Source organism: Saccopteryx leptura, chromosome 1 (assembly GCF_036850995.1).
Source record: "Saccopteryx leptura isolate mSacLep1 chromosome 1, mSacLep1_pri_phased_curated, whole genome shotgun sequence".
Lineage (NCBI taxonomy): Eukaryota > Metazoa > Chordata > Mammalia > Chiroptera > Emballonuridae > Saccopteryx > Saccopteryx leptura.
Window position 1 is genome coordinate 273,890,280 of NC_089503.1, and position 18,502 is coordinate 273,908,781.

General features: G+C 42.7%; 1 protein-coding gene, 1 non-coding gene and 1 pseudogene across 3 annotated transcripts in view; 1 reads left to right on the forward strand and 2 right to left on the reverse strand.

Annotated features, from left to right (window-relative positions):
- Window positions 1-18,502, forward strand: part of ITPR2 (inositol 1,4,5-trisphosphate receptor type 2) — a 527,270-nt gene that overhangs the window by 452,525 nt on the left and 56,243 nt on the right. For both annotated transcript variants that reach the window (XM_066354092.1, XM_066354101.1), the window contains 3 exons: window positions 1,761-1,853; window positions 14,969-15,099; window positions 16,230-16,395. In XM_066354092.1, coding sequence (XP_066210189.1) covers window positions 1,761-1,853; window positions 14,969-15,099; window positions 16,230-16,395 — 390 coding nt within the window. The remainder of the gene's footprint in view (window positions 1-1,760; window positions 1,854-14,968; window positions 15,100-16,229; window positions 16,396-18,502) is intronic.
- On the reverse strand, window positions 6,688-7,398 carry LOC136384060 (protein S100-A10-like; annotated as a pseudogene).
- On the reverse strand, window positions 14,410-14,485 carry TRNAS-GCU (transfer RNA serine (anticodon GCU)). The gene has a single exon. It is a non-coding gene; the product is annotated as a tRNA-Ser (tRNA).

Consider the following 18,502-nt stretch of genomic DNA (forward strand, 5'->3'; position numbering starts at 1 on the left):
GTATTTAGGAGAGTGCAGATCCCACCTCTAGGACCAGTGGAATCGGCAGCTTGATAGAGGAAGGAGGACCCTCCACTTGACAACATGCCGGGGGAATCTATGTCCCAGAAAAGCCCAAGGAGTTGGAGGGAAGGTTCTGCTGATAAGTGAAAGTGGCAATGTCTCACACATGTCCCTGTTCCCCACTCCCAGGGCCGCCCTCCTGTTTCTCACCCTCATTTCCTCTGACCCAGAATACTGCAGGAACCTCTGATGTCGTGTCCCCACCTGCAGGAACCTCTGATGTCGTGTCCCCACCTTCAGCCTCCCTTCTCCCTGCCCAAGTCTGTCATTTTGACCACTGCTCCCATCTGTCTCTCATTAGGTCAGACACTTTTCTGACATTGGTGCTAGCTGCGAGGTACTTGTTCCAAGTCCTTAGCTGGAAGCTCAGGTCACTCTGCTGCCCTGTCTGTTGCTTTGCTGGTCTCTCTGCCTTTTGTCGTGTAAATTGCACCAGGAATTGTTCCTTTCCCCTACCTCATCTGCCTATGTATCAATTCCATGTCTCCTTTAGGTGGATTCTTCAAAAAGCTTTCACCTTCTTTTCTTTCCTTCTAGAATTTATTTCTCCCTCTCCTAATGTCTGACATTACTTTATCTGTAGTAAAAATTATACTGTACCTCTGTGTTCCCTAATTGATTGTCAGGTCTACGAGGCCCTCAGAGCTTAGCATGGGGTCAGTAAATATTTAGTACGTAACAGAATGGCTCCCAGAGCACACTCAGCATCCTCACCTCCCTCCTTCTCTGACCCTGAAACTCACTCTACCCGAGTGATGTAGCTGCACTTTCCCCCCGTGCTTGCCTAAGTCTAGGAACAAGAAGAGAAGGTCAAATGTGTGGCCTCCCCCCTTCAGAGTACTCCCCCAGCCAGGGCCACCTCCTCTCACCTGTCCTGACTCCAGGTCCCATTAACCTCTTCCTCCCGCATGTCATCCGTGAACCACATTTACTTAAAGGTGTGGTTTAGAAACGCACTTAAATAGTTCTTCAGCTCTCTGTATATGAAAAGAAAGAAACTCCCTCCCTCCCTCTGTCTTGTGGACTTCCCTTGTTGGCTTGGTGTGAAAAAAATAGATTTGAGAGGAAGGAACCTCTTCTCTTTGTATTTGTTACTAACAACAAAAGATATTTTTCATAAAACTTTTTTCCCCCACATAGATAGAAAGGATACTCTTTTCTGTTCCATTCTGAACCAAGTAAATAGCAGGTGAGCCAGCAGGCAGATGGATCCGTGGGGACTAAAGAAAAAAAGGAAGAACCTGAACAGGGATCCTGCAGAAGATTCTTGCTTCCCTGAGGAGTCTTCTGCCCTTTCCCATAGGAGACCGCCACCACTGTACTGCCTGTCTCAGCCATAGGGACCCACCCATGGCTTACAGCTTGAGGACCACCCACTGTTCCTGGCATTCCAAGTCCAAACCCTAAATGCCTTTGGCCACAGAAACATTGTTACACGTGGTAACAATGATGTTGTTAATACTTTATCTCAGTCCCTTTAAAAAGGTATAAAAGGCTTTCAGTGGATTGGCCCATGTACTTATTCTCTATAAAATTACTTCAATAGGCAGAACTCTTCAACGTTTCAAGCTAACTTACTAAAAGACTAGGAACACAGCTAGTTGGAATAGTAGTGCCTTTTTTACCTGCCTCTGTAATTGTATGTTCATTTATCATTTGCATATTTGTCTCTATACCATATTCTACTTTGTTTTCAGGAAGTAATGACATTTCTACTGTGACTTTACCTTCACTGATGGGAACATGTAAAAAGGAAAACTGTTCACCCACGATACCGGCTTCAAATACAGGTCTGTAAAAATGACTTCAGAACAGTATGAACTTGATACTTCTGCAGTTATGTTTATTTGATGAATGTAATTACTGCTTAGAGAGTTGCTCTAGTAATTTCATGGTGGTTTGAAGTAGAAGAATGGAGAGTAAAAAAGAACCAAGAAGTTTCCAACTAGAGAAAGGATTCCCAAATCTGCCATTTTGTATCCTCATCCTGTTCCTTGTATCGTTTCTATTCATGAGAATTGATCAAACTTAGCCTGTGGTACATGCTGTTGAAAACTTCACCAGTGTAATGCAAACCCATACCACACTAAACAAGACCCTTTTAACTGAATAACCTCTAACAAAGAATCTGGAAATGCATGAATTCAAAAGTCTTGGTGGTAATCCTGAACTTGCCACTTTCTAGCTGTCTGTCTTAGATATGTTATGTAAACTCCCTGGACTTTGTTCAGATTGTTTGCCCGGAGAGGGAAGGAGGAGGAAGAGACAGAGAGAATATGATACTTTCTCTGCTTCCAGTGGAGCAAATGGAACCATGCATATAAAAATAATTTTAAACTCTAGTTGTTCTGAGAAAACTAGATAGAGGGTGACGGAGGACAATCTGACTCTGGGCGAGGGGTATGCAACATAATTTAATGACAAGATAACCTAGACATGTTTTCTTTGAATATATGTACCCTGATTTATTAATGTCATCCCATTAACATTAATAAAAATTTATTTTAAAAAAAAAACTCTAGTTCTAAGTAGTTTGGAAACTATGGCATGTGAAATTTACTGAGCTGTCAAAGGAATTTATGATCTGTTTCTAGAAGCAACAACAGTTTAGGGAGTATATGTCTTTAAGTAATTAAAGAATTTTATATATATATAAATATATATATTATATATATATATATATGAATGGATTTAGTCTGTGTTAATGAAGGGCAAAATTAGATTCATGGACCGTGAAGGAAAAAAGAGTTAAGCACAGTATAAGGATGGACTCCCCCACTTCCATCTGGGAGCACATTGTCTGGCCATAAATGATAGGGCTTCATCCCTGAACTGCCTTTTCCTTGAGATGCTGGACTATTGCTTGGAGAAATGGAGAGTCCCTTCTACTAACTCAGTGCTTCATGCTTTATAACCAAAAGGGGGAAATAAATACACAAGTGCATTTCCTGCCCCGGCCGCTATAGGCACTGTGAGCAGTTGCCACCAAGAGTTTTTTTCTCCCCTACCTCTTGGGTCAAGGCTTCCAAACAATAAACCAGCTCATTCTCTGCTTATGTAGCTTGCTGGGCTTTGCATATTTGTCTCTATACCATATTCTACTTTGCAGCTCTAAAGTCCTGTGCTGGGCCTCCAGTTTTCCCATGCAATTTCTTCAGCCTTCCCCACGTATTATAGCACTGACTCTGAACGTAGCACTCCGGGGCGAGAAGCTGAAGGGTGGTGGTGTCTTGTTCTGTATCGTGGAATTTGCCATCACACCCTGGACCTTTATGTGGCTGACTCGTGGCTGAAATGCCATTCTTCACTTGTTCAGCTGTCTAGCCATAAACGCCTAACCCATACTCATGTAATTGAGACTTTGAGATTTCATGTTCAAAACCATTCATTTATTTCTGCCAATCTGTAATCCAGGGGCTATTCTAGCTTGTCCTGTGAACAGATAGGGAGGCTTTGGACCAGCTGCTCTCTAGGGGTCGTGTCCCTTACAATTCTAAGGTGCTAGGTACCTTTATGGATCCTGAGTCTGTTAAGCAATGTATTTTATATGTCACCCTCAAGTTTGATCAACTGTAGAACAGGGGTTGGCAAGCTGTGGCCCGTAGGGAAATATGACTTGTCACCTCGGGCTAAGAATGATTATAACATCTTTTAAGCTTTTTCTTTAAAGAAAAATATGCACTGGAAACTATACATGGCCCACAAAACCAATTTGTCACCTGCCTTTTTACAGAAAGACAAGCTGCCAGCCTCTGCTCTCAAAGATTTTTATTCAAGGTGTCAGGAATGTTGTGGAGAATAGTGCTGAAGACAGAGTTCTTTGGCTTGCTGCTGGACACATGCCTTCACATTGGCATAGCCACGTTCCGTACAGTTTTTCAGCCACATGGAAACTTGTCTTAAGTAAATTGTCATTTAGCCCGTGTTTCTCCATCTTTTAGAAAAAATTAAGCTCCTTCTTAAAGCCTCCTTGTCCAACCCCAAATACATAATTTTACTTTGTCCCCAATTTGAGGAAGCCACGCTGGCTTCTTTTGGTGTTCCTCCTTCCCAAACGCTCACGTTGATGATCCCCTTATGCTGTCTTGGGGACCAGCGTCAGGCTCATTTGTCAGCAGCTTGCAGAATTTGTCACAATCTCAAATCTAGGTGGACAGATGCTCCTCTGCTCTTATTATTATTCATGATTTTTTTTTTAAATCAAGAAAGCAATTTAAAAACCTTGAACATAGTTTGTGTAGCTGGGTAAAATTATAATAAATAGCTCTTAGGATCTTTTGGGCACCTTGAACTTCAATTAATTGTCACCAGTACTTATCTTCTTTTTTTATTCAGCATTCTTTCTCCTTAGCAGAGTATGAAAAATAATATGTTTAAAATTTTTCTTTCTTGTTAATGCAAACATTTTAACAATGTGATCTCTACATATATATAGTAACCTTGTTCTTTCCTTGCTTTTTTATATCTTAATGTTACTTTAAAATTATTTTCTTTATTTTAAAGAATATAATATACTGTTTGGTTTGGTTTTTAATAACAGAATATTTGCCAGTGAATCAACAACGTAGCTAGTGTTCCTCCTGCCAGAGTCTAGGACGATGGCTGAGCATGTAGAAAGGGGCCCAGCCCAGCAGTTGAGCTAGCGATGCCCCCTGCCCCAGCATGGGAGCTGGAGGTTCTGAGGACAGGGTGAAGCGACGGCCGGAGTCCCGTCTTCTGGAGTGAGATCTTCCAGATCATACATGGTGTACACATATCCTGGGTCATGGCTTCCCGGCTCTGTGCCATTCTCCAAATTTTAGCCCTTCTGCAATTTTCCAGAATAATTTTTGATATTCAACCAGGCATTCTATTGGCATGGTTTCATATGCTATCACTAATAAGGACATTTTGGCCTTAACATTGAAAAACAAAATGAAGTGAATATATTTATACAACAGGAAATTCATTGTCTGTTCAGTACATTATTTGATGCCGATGATAATAGTATTAATAATTTCTAAAGACCTTGTGTATTCATTTATGCATGCATTCATTCATACATCAGTGTTTGTTGTGCCTCTACTATGGGCCAGCCCCCCTGCTAGATATTCAGGACACACTGTTGAGTAAACAAACATGTATCCTGGCCCTTATGGAACTTATAAAATAATAGAGGAAGCATGCAAAGTTATAAAATATGGTGAATCCTACAAGCGGTGCTACGATAGGTAAGCACAAGGGAGCCTGGCTGTAGGATGATCAAACAGGACTTTCTGAGGAGGGGTTATTTAAACTGAGACATGAAGGATGAGAAGGAGCCACTCGGGCCAAGAGGAGGGAGAAGTGCATGCTAGTCGCTGGGAATATGGCTAGATCGATGCCACTAATTATCCTCAGATTATAGGTAAGAACACTGAAGGGCTTTAAGGACGATCATGTGGCTTGTAAATCAGTCTAGATCTCTGATTCCAAAGTCTGTACTCTTTTTTTTTTTTTTAATTTTTTTTAAATATTTTATTTTTTTGCATTTTTCTGAAGCTGGAAACGGGAGGCAGTCAGAGAGACTCCCGCATGCACCCGACCGGGATCCACCCGGCACACCCCCCAGGGGGCAATGCTCTGCCCATCCGGGGGCTCGCTCTGTTGCGACCAGAGCCAGTCTAGCGCCTGAGGCAGAGGCCACAGAGCCATCCCCAGCGCCCGGGACATCTTTGCTCCAATGGAGCCTTGGCTGCGGGAGGGGAAGAGAGAGACAGAGAGGAAGGAGAGGGGGAGGGGTGGAGAAGCAGATGGGTGCTTCTCCTGTGTGCCCTGGCTGGGAATCAAATCCAGGACCTCCGCACGCCAGGCCGACACTCTACCACTGAGCCAACCAGCCGGGCCCAAAGTCTGTACTCTTAACCTTCTAAGTTTTATTATCTCATACTTAAAGGATCAATTTCTATAAATTATTTCTTCCCTAACCCAAATTTAGAGTTTGTTAAAATCCTGCCTATCATGTTTTCTTTTCCCGAGAATGCTTGGTTAATTTTTTTTCTTTTTTTTTAGGAACTAAAAAAGAAATTTACTTATTGAGGGCAAGAGGGTACAAGCAATATAAAAATCAAAAGCTTATCTGGTTTAAATGGACTTTTTCTTCTCTTACTGAAAAGAGATGGGATTTGCCCTGGTCACTTGGCTCAGTGGATAGAGTGTCAGTTCAATTCCTGGTCAGGGCACACAGGAGAAGCGACCATCTGCTTCTCTTCCCTCCCTCTCCTTCTCTCCCTCTTCCTCTTCTTCAGCCAGTGGCTTGACTGGTTTGAGCATTGGTCCCAGGTGCTGAGGATGGCTTCATTGGTGTGAGCACATCAGCTTCAGGCGCTGAGGACAGCTCAGTTGATTATTAGAGCATCAGCCACAGACGGGAGTTGCCAGGTGGATCCTGGTCAGGGCGCATGTGGGAATCTGTCTCACTATCTCCCCTCCTCTCACTTAAAAATTAAAATTAAAATAAAAAAAGGGTGGGATTTTATTTGTACATTTTATAAAGGTCCCAATCTGTTCAGGGAATCCTTCTATGGGAGAAGCTATGGGGCAGAGATTCCTTAAAGAACCCATTGGGAGAACTTTTATCAGGGCGAGAGAGCCGCTCAGAGCTTCCTACTTCTTTCCCTTCTGCTTCCTGTGAACTACAAAATAGTCATTGCGCACGACAGTGAGCCCAGCAGTTAGCGAAAAGAAGCTCTGGAAGCCCCTCTGCTGTCTCAGCACTGGTCCAGGTTCTTTATTATTTGTTTACGGCCAGAGGGTTCTTTTGATTTTCCCCAAAATTTAGGGAACTCGCCCTGGCCGGTTGGCTCAGCGGTAGAGGGTCGGCCTGGCGTGCAGGGGACCCGGGTTCAATTCCCGGCAAGGGCACATAGGAGAAGCACCCATTTGCTTCTCCACCACCCCCCCCCCCGCCTGCCCTCCTTCCTCTCTGTCTCTCTCTTCCCCTCCCGCAGCCAAGGCTCCATTGGAGCAAAGATGGCCCGGGCGCTGGGGATGGCTCCTTGGCCTCTGCCCCAGGCGCTAGAGTGGCTCTGGTCGCGGCAGAGCGACGCCCCGGAGGGGCAGAGCATCGCCCCCTGGTGGGCAGAGCGTTGCCCCTGGTGGGCGTGCCGGGTGGATCCCGGTTGGGCACATGCGGGAGTCTGTCTGACTGTCTCTCCCCGTTTCCAGCTTCGGAAAAATGAAAAAAAAAAAGAAAATTTAGGGAACTCCTTTTCCATGAATACTCTCAGGTTCCCCTTTGTTAAATAGCCTTTATTCCCCAGCAAATTTAAATGTGAACATCATGGTTTCCATGACATGTTCCCTTTGAGACATCATTTTGGTGAGGTCTTGGCCAGAGGTGCGGCTGGATGGCTCAGCTGGCTGGGACCCATGCCTCTTGGATAGATTTTCTTTATGCATATTGTGTTCTGAAGTCCATTGCTTAAATATTCCTAATTATATGTTTATCCACTGGAGTTGATGCCCTTCCCTTTACTGTCCTGGCAATATTTGGCAACATCTTGAGACCTGTTTGGTTTTCAATATTCTGGGAGGAATGCTGCAAAGCATCTAGTGAGTGGGCCAGGGATGCTGCTCAGTGTCCCACAGGTGCACAGGACAGCGCTCACAACAAAGAGTTATCCGGTCCAAAATGTCAGTAGTGTTGAGGCTGAGAAACAGCATTGTATTACAAAGTTTGTTTGGATATTATTTTGTAACTCTGAATACAAATTCATAAGAGGCTTCCCATAAAAATCTCTACAACCTCTTACTTGCCTAAAATATTACATAAAGAGTGTAACTTCCTTCTTTTCTATGGAACGAATGGAGACAGTCCTGCCAAGTGTATTTGTCCAGGGCAGAGTCTCCATTCCTTTCTAGGCTCCACCTGAGATGGTTACGGTGGGGAGAGGCAGGTCTGGCTTTTCAGGGAAAGCTCCCCGAGTAGTGAAGAAAGGCTCGTGAAGGAATTTCAGCACTGATTGTACGACAGAGACATTGTTGGGAGCCAGAGATGATGGCAGTAGCTTTGCACAATCAGGGACCATTCCTAAATCATTATTAAAAACTACAGGAATGCCTATATTGATCTACTCTTTCTCCTGTGCTCCTTTTGCATTTCACCTATTAAGTAATAAAATTCATCTGATTAAAAATTCCATGGGTTGGATCTTCTGGCCCTTGCCCCTTTTAAATTTTGGCCATGCATATTGAACTGCAAACGTAGAGTGAAAGCTAGAACCCGGTGTTTGCTGTGTGGCATGTGTCACTTAGATTTAACAATAACTTTTCTCTGTCTAAGACCAGGATTAAATTTTAATGTGCAAACCCTAGTGGGCATTTGTGTTGGACTTGGCTTGTCACCCTGTGGACAGCAGGACCGCATTACAAAGGCCCGGCGCACACGCATCACAGTAACGAGCTTCGCCGTGATCGGGATAGGGGAGGCAGAGCGGCTCAGGAGGCACCAGCAACTCCACTGGGGCCATTGTCCAGCAGCAGCACGGCAACTGGCAACCCACTGCGGTGGAAAAGAGACAGAAAAAGAAATTTTATTTCATTTGCTGCAGACCTTCCAACTCCCTAGACAAGAATATCCACTTAAAAAATAAACCAAACAACTGATTCTTTAGAAAAGTAAGGCCTGTTTGAAACAATTTAAAAAAATATAGTCATGATTATTTTCTAAGTAAAAATTTTTGAATGTACAGAAAAGGAAGTTCACAGATGCCTCACATTTACGAGTAATTTAAATGTAACATGCTTTGGTGTTTCACTTTAACAAAAAGGATTGATGAACACCAGGAACTGATCAACCTTAATGCCACTTTACATGTTGGCTTTCTTCTGAGTGCTTAGCGTTTTGTTTTGTTTTTCCTAAATTTTTTTTTAAAATCAGCATTTCCATTATGAGTTGATTAAGTTTAAGACTAACAAACAAAATGTTTTTAATTGCACTCAAATTTTAAATATATTTCAATGAAAATCTCTTGCTTTCTAAGAAACCATAAAACATGAATACTGTAATTATTAAAGCAGAAAAAAATAGCACTATTAAATGCTCTTATTCAAGTGTGTTCAGCTTTAAAAAAGAAAGAAAAACTTTATAATAAAACACACTTTGTAATAGAACCCAATTTCTCAACCTCAACACTATTGACATTTTGGCCAGATTGTCCTTCAGAGCCAAAAGAGTGTATTTTTGTTCCTTTCTTCATGTGAAGCATTTTATTTCTATTACGAATTAAGAAAAATACTTTATTTTTACTAATATTCAACTGAATATGAGAATAACTCAGTCTCATATTGTTCAAGTGTAATATTTGTGGGTTATATTAAAACTATAATTTTGCATAAGATTTTATAGCTGTTTATCAGTAATGATGATAATTATGATACCCAGAATGTATTCTACCTTATGTCCCAATGTTCTGAATTCAAGTCTCCACATTAAAAGTCTTGTTTCCACCAATTCCTTTTGCATGTAAACAGTCATGCTCTCTTCTTGTATAACTACTTCTGTTTTCATCATTACCCCCTTGCCACCATTCACTAGACCATTTTTCTTACATCTGCAATCTCCTTGTACTATCTGTTCCCTCTCTTCCTCTTAGGTCCTCATTGAACCTTCCTCTTTATCCTGTTATCCCTCCAAGCCGACATCCCATTATTCTCCTTCCTTTCAGTAACAACTTTTCCTATAAAACACTGGCTATACTCTCTCCCTCAGTTTCTGCCCAACCATCTTCTCTTTCACTCTGCCATCTTTCTCTTGTTTCCTATGACCTGATTGTTAAATCCAGCGACCTTTTCTCCTTTTCTTGCTTTCCATTGTCTTTGGCCCTTCTGTAACTCTGACATTTTTTTTTTGATACCATCTCCATCTTTAAATTATTTTCTTTCTTCAGCTAGGATCCCAGTACACTCCCAGCTCTCTTGTCATCTTTACCTTTTTAAAATGTTTTCTCATCTTCTTCACCTATTAGCTAAGAACCATCTGAGATTCTTTCCTTGTCTTCATCAAAACACCCTGTCTCCAGCTCCTCCTTCTGAATTGTCTGTGTCTACGACCTAATGAGACCATCCTTTCTGAAGTCACCTCTGACTGGAAGCTTCACTGTGATACTGAATGCTGCCTTCTCTCTTGTGCCGAGAGTCCCATCAACTCCCGTTTATTCGCCCTTTCCATTTCCTGTGTCTTCACCCTGTTGAGTTGAGGCTCAGAGCACATCATGCCTGAATGAATGCAACTTCCTTCAAAGTGGTCTTTCTGCCTCTGTTCATTTTTCTCCTCTTCGGTTCACCTATTGTTTCACCATTAGACTACTTGTCAGGAATCACTGCCTTGAATATATCCTTCTCTTCCTACCATGGTTCATTGCCTGCCCAATAAAACCCTAGCTCTTGAGTGCTTCACAGTGAGCACCCAGCTTTATCTTTCACTCCTTCACCTGCTGTTTATTTGCTGTTCGTCATTGCTGCAAATATTGTTTTTCTACCTCTGGGGCTGTCTGCTCATGCCATGTAAAGTGCCTCACTATACCTGTCTTAGTCCTTGAACATTCAAAGCAAACTTGGAGTCTACATTAATTAGAGGGACTCCCATCTAATAACCTATGGTATTAAAAGTTCTCTCCCTATTCTAATCTCTTTTCACTACTTCTGTGGCTTTTATCATATTGTTAACTTGTCATATTACATACTCACAATAAGGTCTCACCCAACATTTCCGATAGGTTCTTGGAAGCAATATAAAAGGGAACCAGTTTTTGGTTAGCTCAGTGGTAGAGCGTCAGCCCAGCATGTGGAAGTCCCTGGTTCGATTCCCAGCCAGGGCACACAGGAGAAACGTCCATCTGCTTCTCCATCCTTCCCCCTCTCCTTCCTCTCTGTCTCTCTCTTCCCCTCCTGCAGTCAAGGCTCCATTGGAGCAAAGTTGGCCCAGGCACTGAGGATGGCTCTGTGGCCTCTGCCTCAGGTACTAGAATGGCTCTGGTTGCAACAGAGCAACGCCCCAGATGGGCAGAGGACAGCCCCCTGGTGGGCATGCCAGGTGGATCCCAGTCAGGCGCATGTGGGAGTCTGTCTCTCTGCCTCCCTGCTTCTTACTTCAGAAAAATACATGCGCACACACACACACACACACATAGGAAACCAATATTAACATAAGCCAATTGATATAAACAAGAGTGAAGTTCCTATGGCATCTGATCAATGTTACAATGAAACAGTGTTGAACAAAATGGTGTTATTCAAGGACCTGTAATACAGGTTTTATCTCATACTATTTCACCAACTAGATGGTACACCACCTTGGCCCTGTTGAAAGTCCTCCAGTAGCTCTCCATAGCTTTCAAGATGGTTTAAACTCTTCATGTTGGTGTATGAGTTTCTCCTGATCTGATCTCTGTCTGCTTCTCACAGCTTCCACACTCATCTGCGTATACCAAAGGACAGTCCTTCCAGTCCACCTGCAGCTCCCCAAACACCCCATATGCTTGCATACCTGCTTTGCCTTTGCTCATCCCATTTTATCTGCCTGGGATTTATGTGCTTCATTGATTTTAATGGGCAAACATGCCTCTTTCAAGATTCAGCTCAGGCACTACATCCCTCAAGATGCTTGTTCCTGCCACCCCAGGCATGAGATGCACGTTCTTCCTGCCTCTGCATTATCTTGTGATCCGCACTGCCGTTGCTCATCTGCTCGCTTACCTTTCCTGGGAAATGTAAGTTCTTCCCACCTGCATTTCTAGCACCTAACCCCAGGGCTGTTGTTGATGTAGGTGAAGTGAGGCAGGTTTGGATTGGGAAAGCCAGCTGATTATGTAGATAGGGATCCTCAAGGTGGCATTTACTTAGGTGAATTTGCCATGATTCAGGTCCCACCTTCCAGCCTTCACTGAAGGCCTGGGAACTTGGCTTAACACACACACACACACACACACACACACACACACACACACACACACATTAGTAAGAGAGAGAAAGAGAGGGACAGACAGGGACTCGTAAATGTTAGACATCTTGAACATCTGTGAGAGATGAAAAGCATCAGCTCATAGTTGCAACACCCTGGTTGTTCATTGATTGCTTCTCATATGTGCCTTGGGGCGGGGGTGAAGACTTCAGCCTAGCCCAGTCAGTGGTCAGCAAACCGCGGCTCACAAGCCACATTTGGCCTTTGGCTTCTTGAGTGCAAGTGCAAAGGCCAGCTTAGGAGTACCCTAATTAAATTAATAACAATGTACCTACCTATATAGTGTAAGTTTAAAAAATTTGACTCTCAAAAGAAATTTCAATCGTTGTACTACTGATATTTGGCTCTATTGACTAATAGCCGGTGACCCCTTTTGACCTTGGGCTCAAGCCAGCAACCTTGGGTTTCAAGCCATTGACCTACCTTTGGGCTCAAGCCTGTGACCATGGGGTCATGTCTAGGATCCCACACTCAAGCTGGTGAGCCCGTGCTCAAGCCGGCGACCTTGGGGTTTCACACCTGGGACCCCAGCACCCCAGGCCAGTGCTCTATCCACTGCAGCACTGCCTGGTCAGGCTGCCTTAGCATAGTATATGAGTGGGTCCATCTCACACAGATAAAATCTTATTAACCATCAAAGATGCTGTTGTATAAAACGGGCACACCTATGTACTAGTTATGAAGTAACGTGTTAACTAGAATGTTGCTTGCATTAACCTGACCTGGGCATTTCCCCCTGTTTACATGCCATGAAAAAAGCCAATTCTCTCATTGTACATAGCCACCAACTTATTTCACAGTGGTAATCGCATGAATTGTGTATGGATTTGACTAGCTCACCTGTTGAAGAACAAACAGCCTTATTTCTAAATTCTTGCGGAGAGATGGGAGCAGTTTCCTGTGGCTCCCAGGTACTGATAATAAACCCTTAGTAAACACATGCCTGACATTGCTGATGGAAGAAACGAATCCGATCCTGCCAACTGGTGTGAAAATGCTTTGATTGAATGGCTGACCGTGGCAAAGTAACATAGAGGCATAGTCCATCTGACCTCATTAATCATAATTCTCTTTAAAAATTTCTTTAACCCTCCTACCTATTTGTAACTGTTGTTCTTTGCCTTCTTCCTAGCCATCACATTAGAGCCCAGCAGCAGGTGTCCGGGACCTAAATGGCACTTTGCAGACTTGCGTTTTCTCACTGCTTTCTCTGCCTCCCTGTCTCTTCTGCTGCTCTGACTGCTGCCACCACAAACCCTACCTCTTCCCCATTTCTCCTTCCTTCAAAAGCAGTTTTATTTCTTCACTTTCTAAACCAGAATTACCTTGCGACTCACCTCCAAGTTAACTGACCCAGCACTGATTCGGCTGAGCCTGTTGCTGCTGCATTCGGGGCCTGGACGTCACTGACCTCAACCCTCTTTCCCAGGAGCTTGTTTTGAAAAGAAACAGCTCTGACTAAAGTGAAAAGATTGGGATCCCTTAACCAAATGATGTACAAAGAAAGCCAGCTCACAAGAGGGAAATCAGTCTTGTAAGAAAGTATCAGATAGGCTGTTGTTTACGGATCACATAGGCAGAATTAGGCTGATTTTTTCCCCCTTTGTCGTTGCTTGTTTTTACACTCCTGCCTGGACAGGCAGGCTGTAGCTACACCATTCCAAAAGTCAGTGCCACTGTGCTGCTTTAACTTTGTAACAAGAAAAATACATTTCTGCTCATTTTTCGATATTAGGAAATCCTGATTCCAGTGTCTAAAAATAGTATGAATTTTTTTTTTACTCTTTTAAATGACTGAGAAATTGTTACCAAGTTTGGTAACTTTACTGTTCAACAAAATAAGACTAGGAATTTTTCTGTCATATTACATCTTTTTCTCTCTCCCATTTCTCCCTAAGTATTTTCACATAAATATATTTGCACAGAATAAATTGTTCAAATAAATACATTATACTTCTTATCCATAGCTCCATGCTGGTCATTAAGAAAGCTTAGGCCATAACCAAATTAATGAAATAATATCTGCTGTAATTTTGTCAATCTCTGTCCAAAGTGTTTTACATATCTTTTTTTTTTTTTTTGTATTTTTCTGAAGTTGGAAACGGGGAGGCAGTCAGACAGACTCCTGCATGCGCCCGACCGGGATCCACCCAGCACGCCCTCCAGGGGGCGATGCTCTGCCCATCTGGGGTATCCCTCTGTTGCAACCAGAGCCATTCTAGCGCCTGAGGCAGAGGCCACAGAGCCATCCTCAGCACCCGGGGCCAACTTTGCTCCAGTGGAGCCTTGGCTGCAGGAGGGGAAGAGAGAGACAGAGAGGAAGGAGAGGGGGAGGGGTGGAGAAGCAGACAGGCGCTTCTCCCGTGTGCCCTGGCCGGGAATTGAACCCGGGACTCCTGCACAGCAGGCCGACGCTCTACCACTGAGCCAACCGGCCAGGGCCTGTTTTACATATCTTAAGTACAGTCCTCTGAGTAATCCTCAGACAAGCCTCCCATTTTACAGATGAGGCTATTGAGGTTAAGGAACTTGCCCAAGTCCCAGTGTAGGAACAGATTAGAATTTGAAGCCAGGCGCGTGTAGCTTCCTTGTGTACTCTTTTTCCTACAATGCCTTTGCTTCCTGGGTTTTCAGGAGATCTTACCACAATCTCTTCTCCCCACAGCACAACAATACACAATGACTATTAGACTTCTTATAATTTGCCCTCCTCATTCTGTCATCTTTCACCGATGGAAGCAGAAACTATTTTAGTGGCTTTATCAGTCTGTGTCAGTCATGGGTGACCACATCCAAAAAAATGTTATGTGACTTCAGAAAATTGTGTCATGGCACAGTTATGAAAAAATAGATCTTCAGAAGTAGATACTAGTGTATTTTAAAAACAGGAGTTTGCTGCATTGCTTACTTTGTGTGTTTTTATAGCCGATGAAGAATATGAAGACGGAATCGAAAGGACATGTGACACTCTCCTTATGTGTATTGTCACCGTCCTGAACCAGGGCCTCAGGAACGGTGGTGGGGTGGGAGATGTGCTGAGAAGGCCATCAAAAGATGTAAGTTGCAAGAAAAGTATTTCTTCAAGAAGCACAGCAACACTTTTAAGACTTCTTTTAATAACATTTGCAATATGTTTTGTTGTTATTGTTGTTCTCAGGGTACTATCTTGTGTCATTTGCTTTAAAAGAATAATGGTAGTCATTGAAACCAATTACTTGTATGCTAGAATTACACAGAAATCACAAATGTACTAAAAATCCTTGTTGTTAGTGGGGTTATAAAATTTTTCCAAGTTTGAGCCGTGTATTGTGTTACAAATGTGATGAGGAGTTGAGTGTCACATGAATAACAGAAACTAGACTGCCTCTTGTCTATCAGGTTTCCCGAGCATGAGATTTGCTCTTTGCCTCTGAATATGAGTAGCTTTCATTGTTTATCCATGATGAATATAAAACGTAAACAATTTCTAACAGGATTTCATATCTTAAAATGGCAAGGCTGAGAAATTTCTCATTGGCTGTGAAACCTCCAGCACCAGGCTGGGAGCTTGAAAAATCTCAGTTCTCCAACAGGCTAGCTAGGTCCTGTTGCGAAGTCACTTAATGTTTTCTCATCTGTGACATGGCTATACTGTGTGACCTCTAATGTGTCCTTAATGCTGTTCATCAAGTAGAAATAGCTTGAGCTGTATGTACTTGTCCCTGTAAGGCCAAGAACAAAACCTATTCCAGAAATTGACAAATCATTAGGTCCTTCTCAACTCCTTTATCACTGACTTTTGGAATTGACATTTGTATTTCTTCTGGGATGCAGCCCACTGCACCAGAGTGCATTTAGCACAGTGACAGAGTGATTTTAAATAAAGAGCAAGTCTCTTCATTGTGGGGGGTGGGGGCAGTTGAGTCCTAGAGAACGGAAGGGGCTCTGGGAACAGCCATGAAGCTTTTCACATTACATTTAAAGAAAATCAGGGTACAAAATGAGTCTTATTCCAACTTGGAATCCTATCTATATTAACTTAGAAAAATATTTGTTGAATATATTCCCTTTGTTAGACAATATACCAAATCACCATGCCTTGAAAATGTGTGTGTGTGTGTATGTGTGTGTGTGTGTATATATATATATATATATATATATATATATTTTTTTTTTTTTTTTTTTTTTTTTTTAATTTTCATTTCAGGAGCCCTTGTTTGCTGCCCGAGTGGTATATGACCTTCTTTTTTATTTCATTGTTATTATTATCGTTCTTAACTTGATTTTTGGTGTCATCATTGATACTTTTGCTGATCTCAGAAGTGAAAAACAGAAAAAAGAAGAAATTCTAAAGACAACTTGCTTCATTTGTGGTAAGTGTTCTCAAGATACTAAAATAATAGTTGAAATTGCCTAGGAGGGGTTAGAATGATATTTATTTGTCATGCTTTGGGAAAAATTATTTCAAAATGAAAGCTAGGCAACATTCAGATTATGTAACTGAGCATCTGCCTGGGCTCTCTGCTCTGTGAGTAGGTAGCAGAATTACATCCCAAAGCTACCTTGTCATTATTTCTGCAATTTCTATGACTCTCTGACTATAGAGCGTGTTGCAAAATGCCAAAAGGTTCCATCAACTGGCAAACAGATTTTTCCTCACAGTAACATACTGATTAAATAACAGAATGATTTTTTTTTATTTCCTTAGTTTATGAATCCACAGATGACTTTTCCAGCAGCATGAACTTTCCCTCACTGACACTGTGTTTTCAATTCTGAACTGTGCTACTTTCTCTCTGTTTTTAATCTCACTCTCTTCTCCCCTTCTCCCTCCCGCCTTCTTTCCTCTCCCTCTCATTCCTGCTTGCCTTTCCTCCATCTCACGCCTCCACACTGCCCTTCCTTCTCCTATCATTAGCTTTCTCAGGCCCAGCCTTTTTTTTTTTTTTTTTTTTTTTTTACAGAAGCAGGGAGAAAAAGAAAGACAGGAACATTGATGCTGCTGCTGTGTATGCCCTCACCAGGGAGTCGAATCAGCAACGTCTGCGCTGGGACAGTGCTCCAGCTAACTGAGCTATCTCTGGCCAGGGTTTTATTGATTGATTGATTTTTTTAGCAAGACAGAGAGAGAAAAGGAGGAAGGGAAGTATTCATTTGTTGTAACCCTCAGTGGGCACTCATTGGTTGCTTCCCATGTGTGCCGTGACCGAGGATCAAACCTGCAACCTTGTTTGAGGACGACGCTCTTAACCAACTGAGCTACCCGGCCAGGGGCTCAGGCCCAGACTTTTCTTTGCCCTCATCCTTCCCTTTTGCTTGACCCTCTTCTCTATATACCTCAGCTCTTTCTCGCTCCAGTTATCTCCGTAGTTGGCCCACTTGCCCTCGTCCCTTCCTCATCCTTGAATAATCCCCAACTCCAGGCTACACTCACCGTCTGTGTTCCCATGTTGGGATGAAGAATCTTTTGATAAAAGCCACAGAACAAGCATAAGGCTTCACTACAACATTTTTCTATATAACTTAAATGGGGCCCTCAGTAAATCCCGTCCCCTCCCTGGTTCAACTTTTGTCAGCTGTCTCATTTTCTTCCATGGCTCATCCAGACCTTTCCAGATTTATTCAGCAGTTGGAGGGGTACCAAGCAGTAACCTGTACTAATGATCTGTATTCCAAGGAAACACACAAATTAGACATGCCCTTCTTCAGGGTATTCAAAATCTGTTGTGGAATTTCAATACAACAAGTATCAGTTGCTATCTTGTGTGTTAAGGGAAAGGATAGAGAAGTTCACAGGTTGTTACACCTCTTTAAGTTGTAATGAGCGTCAGGCAAGAGTCAGGAAAGGCTTCTTAGAAGAGATGGTAATGGAGCTGATGGTCAAAGATGGAAGGAGGCAGCCATAGAAAAGTGGGTAGAAGCAGAGTGGCCAGCATAAGGAAAGGCGTGGAAGGATGAGCAGCATAGCGAGGGTCTTCAGTTACAACCAGCAGCTCAGTGTTGCTGGAGCTGAAATTCAGAGCAGGACATGCCAAAAGAGGAGGTTGGCCAGATCATATGTGGCCTTTTATATTGAAAAGCATGGACTTTGTCCTATAGACTTAGAGAAGGTGGTCAACTATGAAAGAATTTTGAGTAGAGGAGGACAGGTTTTTGTGGTTTTAGAGCCCTGTGGCAAGTGTTGGAGGCGTTCATCAGGAGGGCAGTACTGGAGACGGAGTAAACAGATAGGAGTTCATTGCCCCAGTCCACGTGAAAGGTAATGGAGCCTTGATTCAGGAAAGTTAGTTATAGAACTATTAAGGGTAGAAGACACAGTCAAGAAATACACTGCTCACAAAAATTAGGTGGTATTTTGTTGCTTCATATTTATTTTGAAATATCCCCTAATTCTGCTCACAAAATCTAGGGGATATTTTATAGCTTCATATTCATTTTGAAATATCCCCTAATTTTTTTGAGCAGTATATTTAGCAGATA